The sequence below is a fragment of the Panthera uncia genome, chromosome F2 (assembly GCF_023721935.1).
Source record: "Panthera uncia isolate 11264 chromosome F2, Puncia_PCG_1.0, whole genome shotgun sequence".
Lineage (NCBI taxonomy): Eukaryota > Metazoa > Chordata > Mammalia > Carnivora > Felidae > Panthera > Panthera uncia.
Genome location: NC_064812.1, coordinates 16,720,967 through 16,747,829, shown reverse-complemented (window position 1 = coordinate 16,747,829; position 26,863 = coordinate 16,720,967). Strand labels below are relative to the sequence as shown.

Sequence of the window (26,863 nt, the reverse complement as noted above, 5' to 3'; positions counted from 1 at the left end):
AACCTGGCGAAAGATTTCAATACACATTTCTCCAAAGAAAATATAAAAATGGTCAATAACCAGATAAAAGATGCTGAACATCATTAGTCATTAGAGAAAGGCAAATCAAAACCACAAGATACCACTTCGTACCTACTAATACAGTAATAATAATTAAAAAAACTGAAAATAAAATGTGTTGGTGAGGATACGGAGAATCAGGAACCGTTCCTTGTACATTGCTGGTGGAATGTAAAATGGTTACAGGCACTGTGGAAAACAGTTTGTCACTGTGGAAAAGTTTGATGGTTCCTCAAAAAATTAAACATAGAATTACTTTTTGATTCAGTAATTCCACCCCTAGATATACATCTGAAAGAACTGAAAAGAGACTCAGATACTTATATGCCAATGTTTAGCATAACATTTTTCTAGCCAAAAGGTAGAAGAGACAACCCAAGTGTCTACCCATCAACAGAATAAACAAAATGTAATTGACAGTTGTTGAATCACTATATTGTATATCTTAAACTAATGTAACATCGTGTGGCAACTATACTCAAATAAAACAAAAAACAAAACCAGAGGGCTATAGGTATTGTTAGAAGGAAAAAAAAATTGTGGTACACTGCCCCTACCTTCCTGCAACACACACTGAAATATATTATTCAGCCATAAAAAGGAACAAAGTTCTGATATATACTGCAACATGAATGAACTTTGAAAACGTTTTGATACATGAAATAAGTCAGATATAAAAAGACAAGTATTGTATGATTTCACTTATTTGAAATATCAAGAACAGGCAACTTCACAGAAGCAGAAAGTAGGTTCAAAGGTTACTAGGGGCTGGGGGAGGGGGGATGCGGAGTTATTGCTTAATAGTTACTGAGTTTCTGTTTGGGATAATTAAAAAGTTTTAGAAATAGTTGTGATGATTGCCCAACATTGTGAACGTAATTAATGCCATTGAATTATATACCTAGAAACAGATATAGTGGCAAATTTTGTTATGTATAGTATACCACAAGTTTTAAAAAACTCAGTTAATAAAATGGAAAAAAAAATCACTGAAAACTACAAATCACTGCTAACTTTTATTCCGTATTCAAGGACATAATTAACCAGGAGAAGAGGGTTTTGCTCTGTCAAATAAATATATTTAAAAGCTAGCAAACATCAGAGCAGAATGAAGTGCCAAGTTTATAAGAGAAGATGGTGGGGGGGGAGGGGGGAGGGGGGATTACTACTAGTTATTTACAGTTATACAAAGTTAATATATTGCAAGGGAAGCATAATATATATCCAAAGGCTTCATTTCCAATACTTGACATTTCAAATCTGAAAATATTAAAATTGTCAAACAAAACTCAGACATGTTAGCAATGGTTTAAAAAAGGGAGCAATTTAATCATTATAATACAGAGTGCTTTAAGAAGTTTTTAAATGTGTAAAAGAAAGAACAGTTTAGTGCATTAAATTGTTACAGTCTTTACATTGCTTCTTCTTAAAAAAGTTAACAGTAGTATGAAAAAGCCACCCACGAAGCCAGCTGTCTGAGTGAAGAAATCAGCTACATTGCAGCATTTTGGAATTACTAATAAAGCTATAGTTAAAAAATAAAAAGTTTATAAAAATGAAAGCAGCATGCATATTCAAGGCTTTTTCATAACATTTCATTAGCTGACAAACATTTAGGTAAAAACAAGAGCTTAATATTATTCATTAAATTAGACAAAAGAAACTGGCCAAGCCCACTACATCCGGTCATTCAGAAAAACGTTTTCAAATGCAGAGCTAATTAAACTGAACATTTTTCTATGAAGAAAGCACAGTTTGAAAAATGATCCTATAGTCACAAAAAAAGGGTCCTTCTCAACATGAATGAACAGCACCTGTCTTTACAAAGTTTATAAGTTAGTATGAACTTTCAGTCTCCTGATATGGCAAGAGTTAACAGTTAACACTCCCATAATTCATAAGTGAAAAGCTAACCTTTAACTCATTATGATCAGTTCAGAATTTTTTCTCTATTCACTGAAATTGCTACGTACAGTAGAATTTCACTGAAAGATAATTCTTGAAAATTCTGATCTGATACCTGTACAAACATTTCTGTTTTCTATATGATTGTAAGAAAACACTAAGTATATATTTACTACATGGTACTTCTTCACATTTTTGGTAAAATATTTATTTCAGAGTTTCACCCTATTCAAATTCTTATGCCATTTTCTTTTCCTTCAATACTGATTATCTTCAGTTTACTACAAAGCAAATTCAGCTTCTAATGAAAAAAATGAACAGAGTATTACAGAGTAAGAGTGGTATCTACAAATGTGTTCAATTAAAGATCCAATCATTAAGGGCCAAAGATACCACAAAATCTTAATGGTTCCAACACGTGTCAATCGGCTGTTTTACATTAAAATGGTATAAGCCCACGTACAAATTTTAATCTTAGTGCAAGGCCTGATAAATAAGACATAGAAATAAATCAGGTTCTTTTTTTTCCCGTTTCTAATAATTTTTACTCTGTAAAATGTTTGGTCACTCAAAGCTATAAGCTTAATCACGTATCAAAGAATACAGGCAGTAAGGCCCATCTCACTAGACATACAGTATTAACCTGGACAAAAGATGAGGACAAGCTCTAGTGGTCATTAAACCCCCTCAGAAAGTCTAAGAATCAGAACGTCTCCATCATATCAGAATAAAAATGTACTATATTAAAATTTGAATTTTTACAAGTTTTTTTTTTTAATTAGTGTTCTATTTACATTGCAGAACTTCCGCCAAATGCAGTAGTTTAACTTTGGCACAACATTAAGTTCCATTTCTTTTGGGCACTGGATCCTATCTTTTGAGAATGTGTATGCCCCAAAACGTTTTCAGTGTCATCAAAGTTTGGGCCCATTCACAGTAAATCAGACATCTTGCGTTGAAGAATTGATTCTCATCCAACATTTTAGGCAGCTATAAAAGAAAAACATAATAAAAAACTAAAATTTTAAAGAAAACAATATTTTAATGTTTACCACTTTAGAAACAAAAATTATACAAATTAGCCATGAAAATACATCCTCTGTATTCGCTTATTAATACAGAAATCACTTGCTATATACATCTTATATAAAGCACTAGATTTTGTGAACAACTCCTATGTATATATTCTGCATATAGACATTTCACCTATATGTAATGATTTATTAAAAAATTATTAGTAGGAAGTATATATTTCATTTTCAGTATTTGTTTTTTTTAAAATTAACTAACATATATTTTGAGAGAGAGAGAGAGAGCGTGCACACGCAGGGGAGGGGCAGAGAGAGACAGAGACAGAGAGAGAGAATCCCAAGCAGGCTCCATGGTCAGCACAGAGCCTGACATGGGGCTCAAACTCACAACCGTGAGATCATGACCTGAGTGGAAATCAAGAGTCAGACGCTTAAGTGACTGAGCCACCCAGGCGCTCCTCATTGTCAGTATTTGTAGTAAAAAGACTGAAATCTAAAGGCTCTTGTATTTTTTTTCTATTTATATACAAGGCTGGCTTGTGCAAAACATATTAAATGTATCTCACTTTCTGCAATAACTATTTTGGAAGTTTTGATTACTTATTTTTGGTAAACTGAACCATACTTAAATGGAGAAATAGCTATTTAGAGGAAACTCATGGTGAATCCTTTTATAAGAGGAAAAAGTATTTTGCTAAGCCAACAATAACTTGTTAGTTAATGTGTTTCATAATTTTCAACTTAATATTTTAAAAGGCATGCCTGAATATGTACCATGAAAGTACATGTATATTATATATAATATTTTGAAAACGGTGGCTTTGTATGAATTTTCTGACCACAGTATCCATTAGAGTATCAATAGAACATGAGAATTATCTACACTAACTTAAAGTCAAACCAAACTGTACAAAAAAGTTCCTATTATTTTTGGAAGATCGGCGCTCTCTACAGAATCACTGCTGAGGTTACTACAGCCGCAATGACAATTCACTGCAGCAACGCATTTCTTGCTTTCATCTTGGCCAAGTGAGAATTCTTGTGTTTAGCAATAATAAATAATGCCTGTTAAAAATATTTTATGCATCTGGGTCAGAAGAAAGCCTGTCCTGAAAATTTCTGACATTAGGAAGCAGAGGGCTGCACACAGAGTAAACCTGCAAAAACTGTTCAGCTGCTTACAACTCGGAGCGAGGCTTTATTCTAAGACAGGTGCGTTAAAAAAATAATATAAAATAGGTGCATTTTGAGTTTCATCTGTTTTTCTGCCTGCAAAAAAAAAGTGTTAACAGAAAGAAAACTTGGAAGAGGGCTGCTAAGCAGTAAAAAAGGTGCCTGGTACATATTAAGCTCTCTATAAATAATTGCTTAGCAAATAAATAAAGCCAGGGAGGAAGACATGGAAGAATTAAGGAAATAGCTGGCAGAATAACAGAGCATAAAAGCAGAGGATGGGGTAGGGATGCAAAAAGCTAAGGAAGTAAGTAAATATGCTCATATGATAATGAGGGTCTATGCCTTATTGCCTTCTTTACTGTGTGAGAACAGTGCAGTGACTTCTGATAATAAGATGGTTTGGGACTACTGATAGACATACACAAACATTTCGTGACAAGTGCACTGTTCTCAAAAAAAGTGTAAATTTAGGGGCGCCTGGGTGGCGCAGTCAGTTAAGCGTCCGACTTCAGCCAGGTCACGATCTCACAGTCCGTGAGTTCGAGCCCCGCGTCAGGCTCTGGGCTGATGGCTCAGAGCCTGGAGCCTGTTTCCGATTCTGTGTCTCCCTCTCTCTCTGTCCCTCCCCCGTTCATGCTCTGTCTCTCTCTGTCCCAAAAATAAATAAACGTTGAAAAAAAAATTAAAAAAAAAAAAAGTGTAAATTTGATCCTGGAATACTCCAATACAGAGAGTAGGAAAGAACAGAACTATGCTATTGAATTCCAGAAGTATTAAGAATTGAAATCCTAACTCTGAATCCGGTATCTGATTTGCAACTACAGTGGAATTTTAATTAACTCAATCTATGAATTAAAATTTAAGGAACATGCCAAACCTTTAGATTTAAAGCATATTTACATGTGCTTTTATAACAAGAGATACATTTTTAACCAAATACAGTGTTTCTGCTGGTAGCAGGTTTGTTTTATATCAAAGAGTGAAAAGATACTTTACGCAACTGAGTTAATTTAATATCAAATCTGTTATTTACCTTTTGATCTCTGAGACAGAAATAATTTATATCACAGTTTTCAAAAACAGATGCCATCTAAGCAAATGTGAATTTACATAGAGCCTAAAACAGACCTTTGGTTTTCAAGAGAAAAATTACTGAATAATTTTAACACATAGAGCATGTTAAACTATAGTTAAAAACCTAATAGTTTGGGGGCAATACAATGAATAAAAAAAGATACCCATTTTCACCTAGTTTCCTAAAACTGAGCAATCCTCACCCCTGTGGTAAGTCTTTCCTTCGGTATACTTTTCCCCTTCTTTTTAGTTTTCGTTTTTGAATTCTTTCCTTAAATAGGCAAAAAATGAAGCTTTAGTGAAGGAGGGATGCAAGCAATACATTTTAGTTATCTTTAGTATTTGTGAATCCACCCCCCCCTCCCCGCTGCCCCATCTCCCTTCTCTGAGAATGGGCAACTTTCCCTTAAGACAAAGTAAAAAAACATTTCATGTAAAAAGTAAGTAATTAAAGCAGCATTAAACTCTACATAATAAACCTAACAATCATAATAATCAGACTACACATAATAATCATGTATCTCTTGGCTACAGTCATGTCCCCTGGTCATCTTCTTAGCTAAAATAAAAACCATTTTAGAAAAAAAAAAAAAAACTATCAAAAATGAACGTTGTCAGGTACGAGGCAACTATTCTAAAGGTATGTGGTTGACGAATGTACGCTCAGATTAAAAACTTACATGTCAGTCATCTGATTTAGAAAGCTTCCGCTTCACATGTCGTGGGGGTTCCCAAGTGTCACTATCATCGGTTTCTTCTTCGTCCTCTTCCTGATCATCGATGACTTCATCTTCCTCCTCATTTTCCTCAAATAATTCTATACCTAACTCTGATCTTCTCTGTCTTTCTGCAAACCACTCTCTGACCTGCTCGTAGCCCATATGTGATTTGTTAACAAGTTCGTCAAGGTCTTGCTCGTTAAGAAATTTGTGCTTCAGGTAATAATCCTTAAGTATTGCAGTTCCAGTTTTAAATTTTATGAGTGATGGCCCCCTGTCCCAGTTGTTCATCCTCTTGCTCCCTCTCGGCCGCCCGCGCGGTCTTCCTCTTCCCCTTCCTTTGGGCCTCCCTCTCCCCCTTTTCCTTAGGGAAGACAGGCCATTGACACTACTCGAATTGGCGCTTTGATAGTAATAGTACCATTTTAAGTTTCCATTTTTCCAAGCATAACGGGTGTCCCCAAACCAACTAACTATGTCTGTTCTCGCAAGCCCGCTCTCTTCAGCCAGCTTGTCATACTCCTCTGGCGACGGCCACTGCGTTCGGACAAATGCACTTTTAAGCATGTGCAACTGCTCGGGTGTTTTTTTACACACCTTGCCTGTACTCCCGGGCTTAGGTGCACCAGATTCATCTCTGGGAGAAGTTTCTCCAGCTTCTTCTTTGGAACTACCTGCATTACTTTCCTCTATTTCCATTTTCTCTTCCTTTAAAGCTTTTGATTTCTTCTTCTCTGTAAACCAAGCATCAATCTCCCTTCTGGTAAGTTTGGTTTGCGCTCTTAACCTATTTAATTCTTCATCTGTAAGTGCGGAGCTGTTGAGAAAACTTGCCTGAAGAGCACGAAGCTGCTCTGCAGTCTTCTCTTTAAACTTCTGGGGAGTAAAGTCGGGAAAAGGATTCCAGGACTGTTTGGGCTGTGAAGTGACAACGGTTGGGGATTCCGCGGTTTCGTCGCTGGAGTCTATAACGATCGTGGTGGAGGAATCGTTGTTGAGATGCAAGCACTGGTTACTCTTTGAATTTCTCTGGTTGTACCTTGTGTCGCTAAACCATTTTTTAATCTCTCCTTTAGTCAGGCCTGTGATCTTCATAAGTCTGATAATTTCTGAATCGTGGGGAAACTGATTTTTAAGGTAGCTAACTTTCAGTTCTGCCAGTTGCTCTTTCGTCTTTTTTGCCCGAATGCCGAACGAATCAGGGTTGGCCACTGCGCTTTCATGTTTGACAAGCTGAGGAGGGGGAGCGGCTGCCGTCGCCGGCTTTGTCTCTGCAACGGGCTGCGCGGCAGGTGCCTGACTCTTTTGCACATTTGTTTGATCCGGAACCCCTGCCACTGTCAAGGCTATAGGTGCTGTCACCGGCAGGGTGTTTGTTCCCGCCACTTGTGTAAGGACCAGACCTGGCTGACCAACTATTTGGCATGTCTGTAAAATGGATGGTAAACCGTTACTCCCTGTGGAAATGTGGGTGGGAATAACAGTTATGGTCTGAGGTACAGTGTGTACTGTTCCGTTGAATTGTTTTCTTCTCGCCTCCTCTACTTCCTCAGGAGTCCAGCTGACACCATGTTTTAGGCGTTGGGCTGAAAACCATATCTTGATCTGTTCCTCTGTGTATTTTGCTTGAGCAGAGAGAACAGTAATTTCTGACATTGTCGGGTAAGGGAATTTGTTGTAGGTGTTAAGCAAAAGGGGGTTGTTATCCAATGCAGCATTGTAGGTAGGAATGCTATTAACAGGGATTAAGACTTTGGGAATCAGATTGGAATTCTGCTGGGCCGAGACGGCGGTTATCACCTGTGCTAACCCAGGAAGAACCGCTGCTGGCGTCACGACGGTGCTGGCAGCACCTGGATGTATTCTGTTCGCAACGGAAGTGCTCGTGTTAGATTCAGAAGCCGAAGAACTTGGATTTTCCACAGTTTCTTCACGATCCGGTTTGATTTCATTCTCTTTGTCTTCAGGAACATCCTCCACTGAGTTGTGGTGAACTGTGATCCGTTTGGTCTCTACTTTATTCTTCATCATTTTCATAATTGGAGTTTTACTGATAGATATTCCTGAAGAGACTTCTGTTGGTTCAGCTTGCTCTGAGTTCTCCTCTTTAACAAAACTCCCATCAAAGGTCAGATCATTTATTGTCTGTTCAAAGATTGTCTGGTTATTTCGTTTCACCATAGTCAACTTAAAATTCTCCTCTCCTGGGTGATATTTCAGATTATGCTCAGAAAGTGCATCATACCTTTTGGTAAGAAAATTGCATTCGACACAAACATAGGATGAGTTTAGCACTACGTTGGGATGTTCTGAATCCACATGAAAAGTAAACATATTTAGATCTGGGGTTTGAAAAGTACAATATTTACATTCATAGCCACCTTCAACTTTTTTATTTTGCTGATTGTCAGAATCCACAGATTCATGAACTTCTTCATCGCTTGAGATACTCTCTGCCCTGGTGTTGTCTACAGGTGTAAGTACAGGAGGACCGTCATCCAAATCTGATATCAACTCAAGGTCTGGATCTTGCTCACTGGCAAGGACCATGCAGGGTGTTGTGGATTTTCTCCTGCTTGCCATTCTGATGTTATGAGCAAAATCTCAGTGGTGATTAAAAAGCACTGAAGCTTAAAACTGTTCAGAATTCTTCATTTGAAAACAATGGCTTTTGGTTCTTCAAGTCCATTTTTGTGTTCAACAAGTTTCATTAGCAGCTTTTTCATGGTGCAATCAAGTAAAGAGCTTATCGTTGGCAGATAAAATACTGTTGGACTGCTGAACTTTTTGAAGCACAACTCCAATCACCTACATTAAAATAAATTTAAAAATGTTTCAAATGCGTGATTATGATCTTTTAAACAAATTGCAGTTATATTTCACTTATACGAAGTTGTTGGATAGCTGTTATAAAGATCTAGAATAAGACTAGAACCAGGAAAAAAGTCCTCTAAGGAGGATTATTCCAAGCCAACTCACTGAAGGTCACGTACTATACTAATGGTCAGCCCCCAGGCTTGTTGCTTGGATTTTTCAGCCAGCTCTATAATAAAAGGGAAGTAGGAGAAGACTCTGCTTTGGTAAGCACACTGTTATCAATGTGAAATGATAAGCTGTTACTAAAGGAGGAACTTTAAAACTATAAAAAGCAGTCACAGGTACTCAGAGACTCTGGCATTAAGTGTATATGAAATTCAATCCATCAGTTACGCTTTCTTCCTCCCACTGGTTTGTTTTATCATTCCAGTAGCATGGCCAAGTATGACAAAAGCAGCAAAGATGGATACGAATGATCATAGTTTCAGAAACATTATTCTTAATCATTCTTCACAATGCTACCAGAATTTATAAAACGTATCTGATCATATCAGTCCCCTGACTTAAAGTTTCCCCAATGTCAAAAGAATGAAGTCCAACCTCCTTAAGCCACATGTAGTTCTTACCACAACTTGGCCTCGATCTCGATTTTCTTCCATCTCTCTGCTGACTCCTATTGCCTGATGCTTTGGGCACAGTAGACACAACTGCCGTTCCAGGGACACACAGTGAAGGCTGTTCCTTAGGCCAGGACCCTTGTTTGTGAATGTGGTGTGATGATCTTGTCTTCTAGATCACCTTCTCCCTTTAACTTGGCCCGATCTCCTCCTCGGTTTATCGTTTGGTCTAGCACTTACTGTGTTGTGGCAGAGGAGTGTTACATTTCTGTCCTCCAACCTCTCCGTACTCCTGCTCTCCTTACTAGAAGTTTGTGTCTCATTCTTCCAAGAACCTTTATATCTTCAATCTAATGCTCTCCCAGCTTAACTATCTTGGCTGACTTCTCATTTATTTCTGCATCCCCTTTGCATACAAGAAGCCTAGAAGTAGGGACTCACAAAATGTTTTTTAACTTGAACTAGAACAAATAGGAAAATAGTCCTATGAAACTCAACATGCCCAGAGAATATCACCACAGAGAATAGCAGCTGAAATTTACAAGAATGACCGTGACTCATCAAGAAAAAGTGAATTATGCTCATACACATACATTTTAATAATTTTCTACCCAAATATTTAAAAAAATTTTTTTTTAATTTTTCTTAATGTTTACTTATTTTTGACACAGAGAGAGAGACAGAGCATGAGCAGGGGAGGGGCAGAGAGACAGGGAGACACAGAATCTGAAGCAGGCTCCAGGCACTGAGCTGTCAGCACAGAGCCCAACGCAGGGCTCGAACTCACAGACTGCGAGATCATGACCTGAGCCGAAGTCGGACGTTCAACCAACTGAGCCACCCAGGCGCCCCTAAAATAAAATTTTTTAATGTTTATTAAACGTTAAACATCCCTCACTTATTTTTGAGAGAGAGACAGAGACAGAGACAGAAAGTGCACAGGAGGAGCAAAGAGAGAGGGAGACAGAGGAGTCAAAAGGGGCTCTGTGCTGACAGCACAGAGCCTGATGCAGGGCTCAAATACAGGAACTGTGAGATCACGACCTGAGCTGAAGTAGGACACTTAACTGACGGAGCCAGGTACCCCTAAAATACAGTTTTAATGCTACCTCAATGAAAGGTGGTGTGCTTAAGTCTAAACTAAATGAAAATGGAAATGAGTTAAGCGGTCTCATTTACTCTCTACCTCAAGAACTATTTTCATTCACCAGTATAATCCTTTTCCTAGCTGAACTGAGAAGAAAAAGTTTACTTCAAAGATTATAAAGCAAAACCTGGTCTGTCTGAGGAGATATACTGACTCAGTAAAAGAAGAAAACTTTTTAGGAAACAGAACTGTCCAAAGAGAGAATGCCCTGCCTTTGAAGGTGGCAAGATCCTCTGCACTGGGGTTATTCAAGTACATACTACATATCCATTTGATGGATCCAAGCAACAGACGGAAAGTTGGCCTAAATACCCCTCGTGCCCAGACTTCCAATATTATAAAATAAAAAGCAGGGAGCCTGGGTGGCTCAGTCACTTGAGCATCTGACTTTTGATTTCAGCTCAGGTCATGATATCACAGTCATGAGATCAAGCCCTGTGTGGGGCTCTGCACTGGATGTGGAGCCTGCTTAAGATTCTCTCTCTCTCTGTCCCTCTCCCCTGCTCTAAAATAAAAAAATAAATTAAGTAAAGCATCAGCTTAGTAATAATAGTATCCTATTCTCAAAGAATCCCTATTCTCAAAGGTGTCTTTTTTGTTGTTGTTAGTTTTTTTACTCTGGAAAATGCCTTTGATTTCTAAGGGAATATAAAGAAGTCACTGATATTTAAAACTATTTCTTAACTGAATGTTATAAACTAAACTAATGCCATCTCTCCTATGCAATTCAGTAGGATTTGAACTATTTTGTTCAAGTGCTAGAATAGCTGTTTGATTATTTTTTGTCATTAGGAAGAGGTATTTCCTCAACTAGCCTGCAGTAAGTGGAAGAGTAATAAATGAGCAAAACCCACATTTTTGGCAGTGAGGGAGAACTGCTGAAAGGCAGGGGAGTAAGCTATTTTGTAACTGTTATTCTCCCAGAATCTCAGATTATATTTAAATGGGTATATACTAATAGTTACAAATCAAAGATGGAAAGGTGGAGTTTTTTTTGTTTTTTGTTTTTTTTTTCTGGAACTACCTTTCCTTAGTGATGGTTTTCAAACTTTTTGTTGTAAGCAGGGAAGCCCTTTCTTCAAACAAAATTCTAGGAGAAGCCCTGGGGCAAAACGGACAAACAGCTGCCTGGCTGGAGAAGCAGAGGCTAAACTACTTCCTGACCCCATCCCATGGATCCCATAAGCCCTACTTGCACCTCTGATAGGTTCTGAGATGTGTTTGAAAGCCTGTACCTTAAAAACTTAAACACTTTCAAGACAATGTATGGGTGTCACCAAAAAATCCTTCTCAGTTTACCACTGCTGAGCCGTGAAATTTGAAAACTAATGTGAATTTAATGTGTCCTTCAGGTTGTTTCCCTGTGGAAGGAAGGGCCTGGGCACTCAGGGCTAAAACAGAGTAGCCAGTACTAATAAGAGATACAGAAGGGAAACTTGAGGAGCTAAGATCCCCTTATTATTCTGGCTCTCTAGGTCTTAGGTTAAACTGCTTACTTTTCATTTTATGTAGCTTAAAAATAGGAATTAGCCAAATTATTATTTTTATTTCTCTTCCTTATAGCTCACTCTTAAATTCACAAGAATTTAAGCAGATATAAACAAATTTTAAAAGCTTAAATATTTTTTGATAAAGTCATAAAATTACAAAATGTTCACACATTATTTTACAATCTAATGATGTATATGCACAGTTGTGCTTTGTCCTTTGAAAGCATTGGTCTTGGCAATGTAACCTTAAACAAGCTACTTAAAAGAGAAGCTTTTTGAAATAAAGTCTTCAGGCGGCACCTGGGTGGCTCAGTTGGTTAAGCGTCTGACTTCAGCTCAGGTCATGGCCTTGTGGTTCATGAGTTTGAGCCCTGTGTCGGGCCCTGTGCTGACAGCTCAGAGCCTGCAGCCTGCTTTGGATTCTGTGTTTCCCTCTCTTGCATTCGCGCTCTGTCTCTCTCTCTCAAAAATAAATAAGCGTTAAAAAAATTTTAAATAGGGGCGCCTGGGTGGTTCAGTCCGTTAAGCGTCCAACTTCAGCTCAGGTCATGATCTTGCGGTTCGTGAGTTCAAGCCCCGTGTTGGGCTCTGTGCTGACAGCTCAGAGCCTGGAGCCTGCTTCACATTCTGTGTCTCGCTCTCTCTCTGCCCCTCCCCTACTCATGCTGTGTCTCTCTCTGTCTCAAAAATAAATAAAAAACATTAAAAAAATTTTTTTAAATAAAGTCTTCAGTAAAGCAAAAGACTCAAACCTGATCATCTTGGGCATTTAAGACTGCCTCAAGCTCAGGTTACTTATATACCCAACTACACAGACCTGAAAAATACTCTCTCTTTCCACTGTACTCCTGAAAACTGTTCGCTTACATTTTCCTAACAAAACCAGAGTCGCTATATTGTTTAACATATTTCTACAGGGAGACTGAAAGTTCCCAAAAGATCCTCAAGATGTGGTCCAATGGCTCAATTTTACTATAATGTATATAGCTCAAAAACAGACCAAAGCACAAACAAAGGCATCCTCATGGTCCTGATTATAAGGTCATAATTTTCAGGGAAGCAGGGAACTCAGTACAAATGCCCCACTTTTATGACAGAAGAAACCCAGGCCCAAAGGAATAAATTCACAGAGGCTCTGTGATATAAGACAAAACCACGTTCTGGAGTCTCCTCTGTCACTCAGTAGTTCAGTGACTGGAAAAGTTACTCAGTATCAACCTCAGTTTTCTCACCCATAAAACCAAGATTCTTCAATTCAACAAATTCACTCAACACCTATTTGCTGAACGTCAACCATGAGCCAGGCCCTGTGTTGGCACTACAGTAAAGTGACGATCAAGACAGACTGCCTCTGGTGTGTCAGATACGAGCAGTCGAGCAAGAAAAACAGGCAGTAAAAATTACTTAAAATAACTGTGATCAATGCAATGAGAGAGGAAGTATCAGAAACTCTATGGGCACATTGCAGGAGGCTTCTAGAAAAGCAGCAGAAAAGGCTACCCTGGAGAAAATAAGAATGGTGCCATCTACCTCAGAAGCTGATTGAATAAGTGCTTCATACACTGTGATACACGGTAGGTGCCTAATTAATGCTATTTTCCAGTCTCTGAAAAATTCTTTTGGGAGATGAAGAAATACCATTTATTTAGTATTATTCCCTTTCTCTCTTTCAAGTAACATAATCAGCTGACAAGGCACACAAACTGAATGAAAAACAGAAAGGGTAAAAAGACAGAAGGAAAATATCTTTGGTGTGGTTCCAATTTATCTCCTTTTATCATTAAAGTGCAACAGGGCTGAGACAGGAAAACTGTCATATAGAAATTGCTATTAGCTGAGAGTCATCCTCTACTTGAAGGTCAGCTAACAACAGAACTCAAAATCAATTTGGGGAAACTTGCACTATTTACCTGTAAAGGAGAGTAGAGTTCAGTTGCACAACTGAGTAGCTAGCTAGGTGGCTTTGCAATTTAAGCACAAAATGAAGATTGCCAATAAAATAAAAAATTATGCTTTAAATGCATTCAGCACTGAAGAAATAATTATACTTTAAATGTCTTTCCAAATAATTTTTCAAAATAAAAATGGTAAAAAAAAAAAAAAAAAACAACAATAACAACAAAACAAACACCAAACATGATCAATTAACTGTTACACTACCCTTAAAAATGGTAATCAAGAGCAATTAAGGAATATTAAAAAATATTTATCCATTTACTGTTACAATTTTTAAAGATCAGAACAAAATTTGCATATTAATTATAAAATAACTATGGGAAAATAGGTATGTATATGGACAAAAACTAGATGAGAATATAAAGAAATGAAATTTTCACATGAGATTATGGGTGAAATTTTTATGTGTGCTATTCACAAATTTTAATGTTGTTATAATATTGCTCTATTGGAAAATGCAACAAACACTAATTTCAAGGCCTTAAAATTGCAAACAGGCTAGGATATTTTGGTGGTCCCTTGTCTGCAGCTGGAAACAAAGTTCCCTTTCTATGGCAAAAACATGGGCTACATAAAGGTTTTTTTCAGGGAAGCAGAAATCCCTGAGTATGTATAACACCCAGACATTTTTGGGAGCTGCTTCTCCATGGCCTGAAAAATCAAACTAGTTCTCAGAGCCCTCAAGAACACTCGGAGTCTGCAGCATATGGATCTAGGCCAAGCCAATTTCCATGGTTTTATCTGCATCCTGGCTCTTCTGCTGAGGGTAGGATACTTCTCACACAATTCATGATTCTTCGTTCATCAAAATAATTATGACAATGTTTCCTTACAGGAAAGCATTTAATGAAAGCAAAATTCATTTTATCAGTGTATAAAAACTGAGACAGTTCTAACAGCAGTTCCTACATGGTCAAGAAGAATGTCCACGCAGTTCTCCACTATATCCCCAGGGCCCAACACATTGCCTATCAAGGCCTCAATAATATTTGCTGGGGGCGGAGGGGACCTTTAACACTCATTTATAGAGGAGTTATAAAGTTATAAAGAACATCTGACTTATTTTATAGATTATTTCCAATGGTAAAATCCTTACCAATAACATTACCTTAGTCACTAGAATATTAAAACAACTCAAATATAAAACATCCTATTTATTAAAATATAGCAGTGAATATTCAACAAACATTTACCAACATGTATAATTCTGTTGTAACAAATCAGTTTTACATATGAATAGTACATGTCTATTGGACTGCGTAAGAATGAAACAAGGGAGACATACTCATTCGCAGAATTAGTCCTGCAGTGAAACTCAGGAGAAAAGGGTTCTTGTAAAAATAGCAAATGCAAATCTGAACTTAGAATAATTATTTTTCCGTTCCAGGAGAAAACTGTACTTTAATGGTGCTCTACATTTTTAAAGAGATTAAAAAATAAGTTCTCAATGTAATCTACTATAAATAGTAGATTGTTTTAAATTCTATGCTTAGTGCTACAAAAAAGCCTAAAAATTTTTATAGTTAAGCAGAACTATACTGAATTTCCATGCCTCTATGTTTTTGGCTGTCTTGTACTTCAAATTAAATGATTAATAGATAATAATTTATTTTGCTAGTTAGCCACAAGAGCATGTTATACTGGTATTTTATGTGAATAAAAACTATTTTTTATACCAATTCTAAGTCAAATATGAGTACTTATAATTTTTAGGGATTATGTTAGTTTTGAGTTGGTACTAACTAAAAACTGTTCTCAGGGTAGCTAAAATATAAACTGAGACTCCTTTGGGATGTGTATTCATACCTATACTGAGAATTCTTAGAACTCTGTATTCTATTTAGTTTCACTTCTTACTCTCTGAGTCACAGTTCTGTTTAGCCAGCTGAAAATACTTATTTTTACATGTTTATATTCAAACTAAAAGTTACAAATCCACCCAAATCACAGAATGCCTGAAATAATAATAGGAATAAAGAATAATAGAGTATAACTAACTAGAATTTAAATAAAAATTTGAAAAGACAAAAAAAAAAAAGAGTAATGGGATTAAAACAAATATTCACTTTGTTAAAAAAAAAAAAAGATGCTTTTTTTCTTAAAACATTTATTCATTTCTCAGAGACTGAGAGAGACAAAGCATGAATGGGGGAGGGAGAAAGAAAGAGGGAGACAGAGAATCTGAACGAAGCAGGCTCCGGTATCTGAGCTGTTAGCAGAGCCTGACACAGGGCTCCAACTCACGGACTGCGAGGTCATGACCTGACCTGAAGCTGGATGCTTAACCAACTGAGCCACCCAGGTGCCCTGAGGATGCTTTTTTTAATTAAAAAAAGGAAAACAATTTTGGCCTCTATGCACTTGAGCATTTAGAAACAATGCTCAAGTTCCTAAAAAATATTAAATGAGAAATCTGACAACCCAAATCTGTACCCACAGCAAATGTTTTTGAGAATTCCGGTAACCTAGAATCATTACCTAAGAGATAAATCTCAAGAAAATTGCCAATATGGTCTCAAGACAATCAAAATTCAAGTATTAAGGTGAATATAGACAGGAGTGAATGTGATAAAAATGGAAGCATCTAAGAAATTAGCCAAAGATCATCTAATTTAAGAAGATCCTTTTGCTAATGCTAAACTAAGGCTTAAGGGTTTAGAAACTCCATCTTCTCTGTTTTTTTCCACCTGAGAAAGCCAACCTTAAAAATGCTAAAGATTAAAAGAAGATTTCAAGCTGGATAAATTTCTCTTTGCAAGCTCTGACCCCATATTTAAGGAGTGAAATGTCTTTTTGAAAGGTCTCTGCCGGGTCACAAACGTGGCTCAGTCCGTTGGGGGTCCGACTTCAGCTCACGTCAAGATCTCACAGTTTGTGGGTTTGAGCCCCACATTGGGCTCTATGTTGACAGCTCAGAGCCTGGAGCCTGCTTTGGATTCTGTGTCTCCCGCTCTCTGTACCCCTCCCCTGCTCATGAGTGTTCTCTCTCATTCTCAAAAATAAACAAACATTAAATGCAAAGAACGGTCTCCAATATCCTGGTTTTCTACCTTCTGTGGCATTAGGTAGGTATATAACATATTGAGAGTGATATACAAGTAAGTACTATGGTGGAATCTCCTGTATTTATTATTAAAGTTTATAGTAGTACCCCAAAGTAATTTTTTGCTGCAAATAGTTTTTCCCTAATTTTCTCTCAAGGAGGTGTGTTAACAAGTCTTTCACAGGCAATGTAACATAAGAATGCTATTCTTGATTGCAAGTGAGATTATCACTGAGAGGCTGAAAAAGCATTCATCTATCTGTTACCTTCCCCATTTATAAAATAAAATGTTACCTGTTTCACTCAGGTTATAATCATTTAGTTATAAAAAATACTTTGAAAGACAACAGTAATTAGTATTGGTAATGTCAACTTCTAAGGACTCTATCAATTTTTAAAAAATGAAAGTTGAACCACCACATTAATAGTTATGGAATCTTTCCTAGTACTTTCTGAAATCATCTAAAATGACAATTGGAATAATGTGTAAATATTTCAGCACTATAGTATGTAATCTAATGCTTGTTATAAAAGCCAATTTATGTCAGGCAAATAAAATATAAAGTGATTACGTATAAATATATTCAAATATTTAAGAACTGGCATGCTTCACCTAAAACAAAGTATTTAATCATCAATATCCTAATTTTTATATTATAATTAACTATTATTAATAGATTATATATCGTAAGTATATTTTCAGGAACTGATCTTGTAAGTCTTGAAGCATTTTTCTGGATATAGGCAAAAAAAAAAAAGGTAAAATTTCTAAATCAATTTCCCTACACTAAAGGTCTCTGCCCTCGCAACCTTAATTTGACTTGTTTGCCACTGTTACCACAGCACCAGGTACAGTGTATTTCAGCAATTAGTCGAAAAATCAATTATTAATATACCACCACACTATCATGAAGTGTGATGCTGTTTTCTTTGAAATTAATGCAGCCGATACGCCTTTATTTTTAAAGCTTGAAAGTACATTTCTTAACAAAGTGTCAAGACTAAGTCTGCTGCTTTTTTAAGAAAAGCTTTTAAAATGTTAGGCAAATATAGTATCATGGAATCTAAAGTGAGCATTATTCAGAATGTGAGTTTTATCATACCCAAACAATGAAACACATACTTGCCATAGCTTCCTCAGCATTCTGTTCTTTGACAAGGACAGTGTCCCTTCAAATTAGGTGTTTAGCTCAGGCCATCGTTACCAACAGGTCTGAAGTACCTATCTGCCATCTCCTACAAAAAAAAAAAATAATAATAATATCACTTTATCATCCTAGATATAATTCAGTCTTAGGACTTTAAAGGTTATGCCTTGGCTTTTTAAAAATAAATATAATTTTGAAAAAAATTAATTTCCTCATAGAAATTGTAAAAGAATCATTTAAATGCCAAACCCAATATCAGTAAGAAACACAAAATTTAAAACATTTTCCAAAATTCTATTTATATTATATAAAACAACCAAGTCATATACTATTTTCACTATTATACTATTTTCAATAAAAAATTTTCAAAATGTGAATATATGCAGGCTATAATATAAAAACTGAGGTGAAGAAATTGGGAATTGTAAAATATTAGTACACAAGTTATGAAAGACAATTTAGTTAAACTAAGAGGTGGGAGGAAGTGTATGTTTACATATTCACACAATAAACCCACTGATACTTGAATCCTATTTTACTATGTAATAATTGGAATGAGGTGGATTATTAAACTGGCAACAAGCCAGCACAGCTTAAATAAATTAGTGGTACTCTACCCCAAAGCATGTGGTATGTAATAGACTGATCTGTGTTTCATTTTTGCAAGAAAGCTACTACCAAATGGCTTTCAATCAGTGTGTTGTGAAGCATCAGACTGTACAATCAAACAAACTGAAAATCATCTGCCGAAATTGAGATATGTGTCCAAAAATGTTGTGGTGTATTATTTGGAGCACTTAAACCAATAAGGAAAATTTAATAAGAGCTATAATTGCTTCTTTTAACAAATAACAGTAAAGAGTGCTTCTGAAGGGTTGAAGCATTTTTGTTGTTGTCTTGAAGCACCGAAACTCCATAAACCACAGTGAATAAATATTAAGGAAGATTATTTCCTCCAAATAACTTATTCTTTGATTCCATATGTTATTATATACACGTTCATCAAGAGGCTCTCAAGAAATAATGGAAATACACCAACCCTTTAGTAAAATATTTCTAGGTTAAGTTAAAGCTTAGGCTGAATAGTTAGACTATTTTCATGAAAAGCAAAAGAGCATTTTCCTGGTAGGCCCACTGGAACATCCTGTTATCTGCAGCCTGGGATTTTACAGTTTCATTTCCTGGTATCTCCTTGTTTGGAAACTCCTGAGCCATCCATATACAGGATGTGGACTAGAAGAGAAGATAGGAAACAGCTGCCAAAGAGGGGAAGCTATTTTCCAAAATGAATTATTAATAATATAGGAAATTGGTAACCTATTTGAACTCATTCTTAAATCACACAGTAAGTACAAGACGTTTTACTGAATAAGAGTCTCTTGAGAAGAGCTGCTGAGACCCGTGAAGGCACAAGGCAACTAGAGGAGCAACAAATGAGCTCCGCCATACTTCTGGATGAAAAGCATACTTGCCTGACGTTATTTCAGTTCCTGGTACTGGGATTATTTTAGAACACTTCACTCTAACTCAAAGTAACTTTAACAATTTTAAGATTAGAATGAACTTCAAAAACTAAAGAAGTCATCTTAGCCGTATACGTTATACAAGAAAACAGATCAGTTGTTTTGGCAGAAGATGGACTGCAAACAAAGATGAAGAGCTTGGGCTTTGGAACCAGACTGCATGGGTTCAAATCTCAGCTATGTCACTTACTAGCTGGGTGGCCTTAGACAAGTGACTTAGCCCGTCTATGCCAATGCCCCTCATTTAAAATGGGTCTCTATGAACATGTATTTAAAATGACACATGTAGGGGTGCCTGGGTGGCTCAGTCAGTTAAGCGTCTGACTTTGGCTCAGGTCACGATCTTGCACTCTGTGAGTTTGAGCCCCACATTGGGCTTGGTGCTGACAGCTAAGAGCTTAGAGCCTGCTTCAGATTCTGTGCGTCCCTCTCTCTCTCTGCCCCTTCCCTGCTTGCACTCTGTCCCTCTCTTTCTCTCAAAAATAAATAAACCCTAAAACAATAAAATTAAAAAATAAAATAACATATGTAAAGAGTTTGGAATATCTCCTGGCACTCAGTAAGTCCACAATTACATTTTTCTGACATTTATTTATTTTTTTTTGAAGAGAGAGGGTGCAAGTGAGCGAGGGGCAGAGAGAGAGAGACGAGCAGGGCTCACCTGAAGCACGGCTTGTGTTTTACCTGAAGCGGGGCTCGAGTTCCCCCTGAGCTTGCCTGAGGTCGCCCGATGTGGGACTCAAACTCATGAACCTGAGCCAAAGTCAGATGCTTAATGACAGAGCCACCCAGGCACCCACATTTTTCTGACTTTTATTTAAGGTGTTTATTTTAAGTTACACAACAGAGGAAGTCTTTGCACAAACCATGCTAAATGTTGAAACATTATAAAATAGTTTATTATTATTATTTTTATTTTAGAGAGAGAGACAGGGAGGGAGGGAGGAAGGGGGAGAGAGAGAAAGAATCCCAAGGAGGCCCCCTGCTCAGTGCAGAGCCCAACTTGGGGCTCGATCCCATGACCCTGGGATCCTGACCAGAGCTTAAATCGAGTTGGACGCTCAATTGACTGAGCCACCCAGGTGCCCCAAAACATTATGAAATATTTTAAAAGTTTAGGCAACAATCAATCAATTTTATTTCCATTTCGTACCTTTGAGCATATTTAGCAATGCTACAAGTTGGCTTTAACAGATAGACATTAATCAATCATAATTTTATACCCCCCACTCCAACATACACATACTTTCTCTGACCTTAGCTTCAAGGACAATCATTAATATATGACTCATTTTAAAAGGTGTTTCACAGAACTAACAAAGCTCTGATATAAATCATCTAACTGTAGAATTTCTCATGAAGAGAAATTGTTCTGTCCTCACCATGCCCTCACTCTCCAGGACAGTCCACGCCCAGTAAAGTTTTAACACAATTCTTTTTGACAATATTGGAAGGTAAAAGGGAATAGACTAAATATAGAAGAAAAACATCATTATGAGTGAAGTACTCAGAAATATCAAAATCTTTCCATCTCTTTTCATTCCTCACAAGAACCAAACAAAAAAGAGAAAGAAAGGCCTTTAGAAAGGGAGAAAAGGGAGTCAGAAATCCCATAGGAAATATGAAATCACTAAAATTTAATGACAAAGTTCTTTTACTTAAAATGATAAATATGTTATGTCTATTACTTTAATGTTTTGATGTTTTAGATTTTGAAAATATTATTTTTTAAAAATCTAAAAACTGAAAACAAACATCCTTCATAAAAATTCTGACTGCCTTGAATGTCATTCTTAAACTGCTCATAAAACTTCTTTTTTAAAGTACATCATCATATTTGTTTAGATCAAAGGTATATATTTTTGTATCTCTTGAATGCATCATAGAATATTGATTATATAAGCTACAAAAATTCAGCATCCTTTAAGACCAAAACCTGGCAACTACCTAAAAATTTACATAAATATTTACTTTAAAAATTATCTGTATGAAATACAGGTCTCCAAAATGTAAACTCACATGTATATCCTGATTAATAATCTAAATCAGCAGCCTCAGTCAGGCAAATTTGGTCACTCACAACCACAAATATATCAGAGCAACAAGGATACGAAAAAACAGATCAGTAATATTATGGAAACATCGGCTATTATTCAAAGGCTATCAGCACAGGGTTTTTTTCCCCCCCTTCAATTAAGTGTAATTTAAATTACTTCTGAGATTACATAGGATGATTTAGAAGGATTTTAGGTTAGAAAAAATTTAGATGTAAAAGTGAATGTGCTACACTGGCTACTAGCTACTACCATAAACAATGCAATAGATATTTCCAGATACCTCCATGAATTAATGAATATGATATTAGATTAAAACCTAGCTTAGGCACTGAAGTTTTAACATGGCTAATATTCAAATAAGTAGAGTCTCTTGAGCCCAAATCCACAATGGTGCAATGTACATAAAAAGGTTATTTCCTCAGCTGCATTTGTAATCACTTTAGTAATTTTAAGAGTACTTCCATTTAAATATAAAACCATGATTTACATCAAACTAAGTCCCAAATAACCTATTTTTGTGCCCAATTAACATTATAAGGAAGAAAACAAATACATTATTACATCACCTTTCAGTCTTAATGTAAAATATAATAAAAAAGGGAGAAACTGCAAAATGAGCCACCTCACCTATGCTATTAAGTTCATTAATAAAATAACATAAAACTTGGGGCGCCTGGGTGGCTCAGTCGGTTGGGTGTCCGACTTCGGCTCAGGTCATGATCTCGCGGTCCGTGAGTTCGAGCCCCGCATCGGGCTCTGGGCTGACCGCTCAGAGCCTGGAGCCTGTTTCGGATTCTGTGTCTCCCTCTCTCTCTGACCCTCCCCTGCTCATGCTCTGTCTCTGTCTCAAAAATAAATAAATGTTAAAAAATAAAAATAAAAATAAATAACATAAAACTTTATTCACATTTATTGAAAAAAAAAACCCTGTAAGTATCATCGAAGGTGAAATAATTGTGAAATCATCAATGGACAGTCCTCCAAATCCAGGGACATAACAAGCTCACTATAAGGGAGAGACATCTACTACTAATGAGTGCTCACCAGCACAAGCGCATTTATGTTTTCAATCCTAGCATATTTTCAAACCATCTGGCATCAGTGCCACTCTGGTTCATCCAGCCTCATCTGTTCAGAACTGAATACAAAACTAGAGCTACATGCACTTTGGGGACACCAAAGAACAGCTCACATGTATAATAATACTCCAAATGCACAGCTCTCAACTAGTTTATACTTGAAATGTGTTTGAGAAGCCATTTCCCTGACAGACGTTAAGGCTCTTAAAAATACTAGAATGGTTCAAAAAACCTGTATGAATCATAGCTGTCATCAGTTATCCAAGTCTTACTTTCTTTTTTTCTCATTTTATTCGCGATCATGAAATAGAGCATTTGAAGACGTACTTCTACAAAGATTCACTGATAAGTGAAATTCTACCAATTCCATATTGAAAGACCATAAGATTTTACATTTTATTTTGCATTTTGCACAAGATTAATCAGCTTTGCCCTAAAATGCTTAGAGCAAGGAGGGACAGATTAAGGGGGAAAAACATTCGTGAAGGCCCTTTTACATCCTGTTATGCGTTACTGTCTTTCACAGCGCCCACATTTCTTTTGCTTGAAATCAAGAGTCAGAATTGCTACTTGAGAAAATTTTTAAAAATCTATGGATATACTGAGGCCAGCATCCCTGTGAGAAACAACGTTCATTCATCCTCACTGTTGGCATAAGAACAAATGACTTTTGAGGGGTAATTTTTCAGAAACAAAGGTAATTCACGTAACACCATATAACACCAGTTGAAGCTTTCAGACAAAGACTAAGAAACAATGACCAATACCAACAAATCTAAAGGTGCACTTATGTAGGCACGTACACACACACACACACACACACACACACACACACACACTCCAAACCCACAAACAGGCACTATTCCTGGAGGGAAGACTGCTTCTTCCTAACTGTGAACCCTGTATTTTCCAATCCTCTGATTTCCGCTCCCCCCCTTTTCTGTTGTCCTCTTGGCCTCCAAGAGAACTGCTTTTTCCTTTCAAGTTACATGGAATCCCAACCTAATCACATTACAAACTATCACCCTTTCTTTACCACCCCCCTCCCCACCCCCCTCCCCCCCCCCCCCCCCCCCCCCTCCCCGCAAAAGACCCGCCCCTCCTCATGTGTTTCTTCAGCTCCGGGGTGTGATAGAAAAGCGCCGCAGAATTCCCACTCTGCCCCATCTCTATCCTGTATCCCTCCTCTATCCACCCCTTTCCCCGCTTCCCACTTCCCCTCCCCTGAGTCTTTCACTGAAGCCTTGCCAGAGCTTGTTCCTTCGCTAACCTAAACTAAGGATATCAAACGGAACCTTCTCCTCCTCTGGGCTTTTGCTCTTTTCTTACTGCTACCTACGGAGGGGAGAGGTGGAGGGAGATGCACGAAACAAAGAATTTCAAGTCCCTGTACCTACAACTTTGGCGTAAATCCACAGGGAAAGGGCACCCGCCAGAGGTCTTCTCGGCCATTAGACCCCGCTCCCGTTCCCCTCACAGCTCCTTCCCAGCACTTCATTCCCCGCCAAGATTGGGAGATGGTTCCCGTTAGGCCCCAAGGCTCGGAGGAGTCCCTGGTCGGCCTCTCAGTCTCCCTTCTGAAAGGGACGGATAACATCTCCATTCTCTTTAATTAACTTCTCCCAGTCTTCCTCAAAACGGAATACAGTTCTTAAAGACTCCATTCTGAGTCTTGCCCCGAAGAGGGGGAACGGCCTGACCCCGAAATGGATGCCCAGTCTTCTCCGAAGTGGGGTACAACCTCGCCGGAAAGGTTTCCCGGGGCTCCAACCCCAATGCCAATAAGCTCAGCTCCAGCAAGACGATCTTTCCTTACTCTCCGAGAGACAGTCCCCACGAGGCCACGGGCCCCCCGCAGGGCAGGCCTTCCGACCTCCCCTAGGACCCTTAACATCGCTGGGGTCCTCCGTCCGTGCGGCGCCCTCTCCTCTCCCCCCCCCCCCGGAAGCCCCGTCTTCACTCCCCTCAACAGTCCCAAGTTGTTCGGTGCTCTCATAAGGACCGGGGCTGGTATATTCCCCTACAGAGCCCACCCGCAGCTCCTTCCACGGCCGCAAACACCCCGAAATCGCGAAGGACCCTCGGGGGTCTGTCCCTCGGCGGCGATACCCCCGGGGCCAGCAGGCCGGGTCCCTCCCCCTCGGACTCCCCGCGCCGGGTCCGCCCCGCCGCCCGCCGCCGCCGGCGCGCTCAGCCCCCGGGGTCTCAGCCCTGGGGCCGCCCTCCTCCGGCCGGCCCGCGCGGCGCTCGCCTTCCCCGGCCGCCGCGCCGCTCGCGAGCTCTGCGCTGCCGGTTCCCACCCGCAGTCCCCGGGCGTCCCGGCCCACTCGTGGCGGAGTCGGCTCGTGCCGCTACCTGCAGGGGCCGCCGCGCCTCTCAGCGCCCCGCCGCCGCCATCTTGCATTTCAAACCGGCTGCACTTTTCAGGGAGTCAACTCTGACCTGTGAACCCTACACCCGGAACCGCTCGGCGGGCCGGCACACGGCCTAGGCAGCTCGGCGGGCCCTGCAGAGCGTGGAGGGTCGGGGGTGGGGGTGCGAGGCGAGGCGCGCGCCCCAGCGGCCGACCGGGGGCGGGGAGGGAGGGAAGGAGCCGGCCGAGGCGGGGCCCTCCCGCGCGCGCGCCGTCCGCGCGCCCCCACCCCGCTCCGCGCCAGGCTCTCTACTCACGGACCCGGCTGCTCCCCTGGGGTTCGACCCGGGTCTCTACCCTCTGGATTGGCGCACGGGGAGGTAGGGAACCGCCCCGCCCCTCTGTCAACAGAATCCCCGCCCCGGCCGGCTCGGAAGCCCCGCCCTCTGTCAGCAGAAGCCTCGCCTCCTCCAGGTCTCGAAGCGGCCCCGCCCCTTGCGGGCGGTAGCTCCACCCACCAACAGAAGACTTGTCTTTACTCAGGTCAGTCCCCGCCTTCTGTCACTTGTGGCCCTGCCCTCCGGGCGCTCTGCCTTGCTAATGTCACCGCCGGATCCTAAGAAACGCCCCTTGTCATCTTAAGCCCCATCTCCTGGTGGCAGTCCATCCAAGCCCCGCCCCCTTCATCGGAATCCCCGCCTACTGTCAAAAGAAGCCCCGCCTTGCTGAGACCAGTCTGGATTCCAGCCCGAAACCCCACTTTCTGTCAACCGCCGGCCCGCCTCTTCTCGCCTGCGGGTGCCTACCCCAGCACAAACCGCAGCTCCACCCGCTGACACCGAAAGTTCAGTTCAGCCTCACTTCGAACTGCAGTTGAAGACGGAACCACCCTTTGCTTCCCAAAGTCCTCCTTTCCCCCCATGCCTGCCCCCCTCCCCCCTCTCCCCCCACCCGCCGCCCCGCTCACGAGCCTCTCCGCTGAAGGGCTTTCTTTTAAAGATATGGTCTTCACCGGACAGCTTCAATGGGAGCTAGTCCCGAAGAAGATGCCAGCCAAGGACCCAGGCTTTGGGGAAAACCGGACGGCGTCACCGCCCCTCCTCACCTCCGCTTCCCTTCCCCCCACCCCCCCATCCTTTTTAAAATTATGAAACGTGCAAACCAAAGCGGAGAGAAACGTCTCACCTTCCAAGCTGCTCTGCACAGATTCATGGGCCTGGACGCTCAACCCTCTGTGCTTTGACAGTAGTACTCCACTGAGCCACATTAATCCTAAAATGTGCAGTTGCTTAAAGTACAACCCTGATTGTTGAAATCGATATGCAGCAGTTTCTTTTTATTTATATGTTTTGTCTTGGAATCCTAGAACTTGGGGAAACAGAAGCAAGTAAAGCTTAATGATCTTATAAACAGAGGTACTCAACCCTACCATACTCAACATCCTGTATTTACAACAAAAATGTACCACCACTTTGCTCTCCTGGAATTAAATTCGCAGATAATGTAAACTACACAAATAAGTTCAATAAACCAGTGTATGTTATAAAGGTGGAAAAAGAGAAAGTAGTTTATTCTAAAATACTATACTAATATCTATAAAAATAATATGTGTTGCACTATGTAAATACTTTAGCCCCAGTGAGAACTACGGAACAAAAACTGCCCCCA

The 26,863-nt window shown here is 39.4% G+C and overlaps 1 protein-coding gene across 4 annotated transcripts; it reads right to left on the bottom strand.

Annotated features, from left to right (window-relative positions):
- Window positions 1-1,371: 1,371 nt before the first annotated feature.
- Window positions 1,372-25,475, bottom strand: ZHX1 (zinc fingers and homeoboxes 1). 4 transcript variants are annotated; one of them, XR_007458413.1, is made up of 5 exons: window positions 25,198-25,475; window positions 18,159-18,271; window positions 5,927-8,773; window positions 5,421-5,517; window positions 1,372-2,955 (listed from the first exon to the last, which is right to left on the bottom strand). XR_007458413.1 is itself a non-coding variant. In XM_049632925.1 (4 exons), the coding sequence occupies exon 3, from the start codon at window positions 8,546-8,548 to the stop codon at window positions 5,930-5,932; it is 2,619 nt and encodes an 872-aa protein (XP_049488882.1). In that variant the 5' UTR covers window positions 8,549-8,773; window positions 18,159-18,271; window positions 25,198-25,475; the 3' UTR covers window positions 1,372-2,955; window positions 5,927-5,929. The 4 variants fall into 4 exon arrangements, 2 of the variants coding, with proteins under 2 accessions (XP_049488882.1, XP_049488883.1); XR_007458412.1 differs by having other exon boundaries at window positions 5,450-5,517; XM_049632925.1 differs by lacking the exon at window positions 5,421-5,517.
- Between the last annotated feature and the right edge of the window lie 1,388 nt (window positions 25,476-26,863).

Excerpts from the sequence above, each read along its gene's own strand:
- ZHX1 (XM_049632925.1), bottom strand. The coding sequence starts at position 8,548 with ATGGCAAGCAGGAGAAAATCCACAACACCCTGCATGGTCCTTGCCAGT.